The following is a 2169-nucleotide window of genomic DNA, read 5'->3' as shown; positions in this document are numbered from 1 at the left end:
ATATACCCATGGGCGCGCAAGACTCCGCTGAAGTCACCGACTTAGTTGGAATTTACCTTTTACACTTACTCAAAGAAGAGTTCCCTGAATTGGAAGGTAGTCTTTACCGAGACGACGCACTATTTTTAGTTAGAAATACCTCCAGCAGAAAACTTGTGCTATGCAAAAAAGATTGCACAACTTCTTCAAAAACCAAGGACTAGCCATTGAAAAAGATTACAACTCAGTGAACTTCTTAGACGTTAACTTTAACCTTAATACATCATCTTATCAACCTTACCATAAACCTAACAACAATATCATATACATACATGCACAAAGTAACCATCCTTATGATATTATAAAAAAATCTAACCTCTAACATAGAAAGTAGAATTAACTTATCATCCAATGAGGAAATTTTTTACAAGCACCAAAACTACTATAATCTAGCACTTAAGAAGGTATGTTACAAATATCGATTTAAGTACAACAAAAACAATAACACCTATTCTAATTATTCCAGTAATTATCTAGATAAGCACAATACCGACCATATTACTGAACCCACATCAACTGGTAAATTAGAAAACCCCGACACACAATTAAATTCTCTCAGTAATAATCATCAGCAATACATTAGCAACAGATACAAATCCTACAACAACAATAAACATCATAATAATAAACTCTATAAATATGAGCACAATAACCGTAATCTCACTAATAGAATGAATAACACAAATTTTACCAACCCACAAATCACCAAATACACTGTTAATAATGTAATTAACCCCAAGGATACGGACAATAAATGCCGAAAACAAATAGCTATAGATAGAAATAATAACATGAAATCTACACACTTAAAAAATCAAATTTATCCAACTACATCTCATCCTTCTAATAATTCACATAACCGCATAAATCATATTAAAAAAATTAGGAATATTATAGTGCTATACATATATGTGTATATACATAAATAGAAACATTCTTGCATCCAGATTTTCTAACCCATACCAACACGGGAATCAAGCATTGGACAAGGATGATGATGATGATGATAAGTCCAGACAATTTTTTGAAAAATAACTTTTACTAACCAACTTGTCATCTTATCAAGCGGTGTGGAGAGGACAAATACAAGCATAAAGACACACATACATAATACATACATACATACAAACATACATGCAAATTTACATATATACATGCATATATTTAAGGGGAGAGGGTAAGTCGATTCCATCAACCACAGAGCTCAACTGGCACTTATATTATCGACCCCAAAAGAATAAAGGCAAAGTCGACCTCATCGGAATTTGAACTCAGAACGCATAGACGGACGAAATGCCGCTAAGTATTTCTTTCGGCGTGTTAACGATTCTGCCAGCACGCCGTCTTCATGTCAGCATATATTAATGTCAAAAAAATTCCACATCTTATAAAACCCTTAAAAAATAAATGATTTTTGAAAATTTGTTTTTGCTTTTCAATCTTGTGAATTCTAATAAATTTACAGAACTTTCAAATACGCTCCTCAACTAAATTAGGGAGGAAACGACAAACTTATTACTTACTTGTTTCTCCGGCATGAAAGAAGAATGGGATTTTTTTGTTTTTCAGTATACTCATTAAACTCCGCAGAGTTTTCCCTTTATCTTCTTGACCCACTAAATCAAAACCAGCAAAATGTTCTGGGTACTTTTGGCTGACTTCTATCGCGTCGTTTAACCTCTTCAAGATAACCGGGTTTGGTGCATTTCTAAGTGTGAAATATACAATATAAATAGAAAGAAAACATTGATTTAAGCAAATTTCAGTCAACGTTTTAGCTTGTAATTATGTCTTGTTCAGAATTCATACAAATTTCCTATCTATTTATCTGTCTGTCTGCTTGTCTGACTGCCTGCCTGTCTGCCTGCCTTACTGTCTGTACACACACCACATACAATATAATTTTTGTAGAAATACATAATTCCATTGAGCCATGGATATTACATTTTTTAATCAGCAACAAAAGTGAGCATAACATACAACCAGCCCTCATGTTCATGAACATAAATATAGCTTAGAGGGAGAAGGAGAGAGAGAGTGAGAGAGAGGGAGAGTGTGTGAGAGAGAGAGTGAGAGAGTGAGTGAGAGAGAGAGAGAGAAAGAGAAAGAGAGAGAGAGAGAGAGTGAGAG

General features: G+C 34.0%; 1 protein-coding gene across 1 annotated transcript in view; it reads right to left on the bottom strand.

Moving 5' to 3' along the window:
• Nucleotides 1–2169, bottom strand: part of LOC106873892 (adenosine deaminase 2) — a 43679-nt gene that overhangs the window by 10530 nt on the left and 30980 nt on the right. Inside the window, exon 7 of the mRNA XM_014921417.2 lies at nucleotides 1563–1817. Coding sequence (XP_014776903.1) covers nucleotides 1563–1817 — 255 coding nt within the window. The remainder of the gene's footprint in view (nucleotides 1–1562; nucleotides 1818–2169) is intronic.

This window comes from Octopus bimaculoides, chromosome 7 (assembly GCF_001194135.2).
Source record: "Octopus bimaculoides isolate UCB-OBI-ISO-001 chromosome 7, ASM119413v2, whole genome shotgun sequence".
Lineage (NCBI taxonomy): Eukaryota > Metazoa > Mollusca > Cephalopoda > Octopoda > Octopodidae > Octopus > Octopus bimaculoides.
Note: the sequence above shows the minus strand (reverse complement) of the source record. Positions and strands in the feature narration are given on the sequence as shown.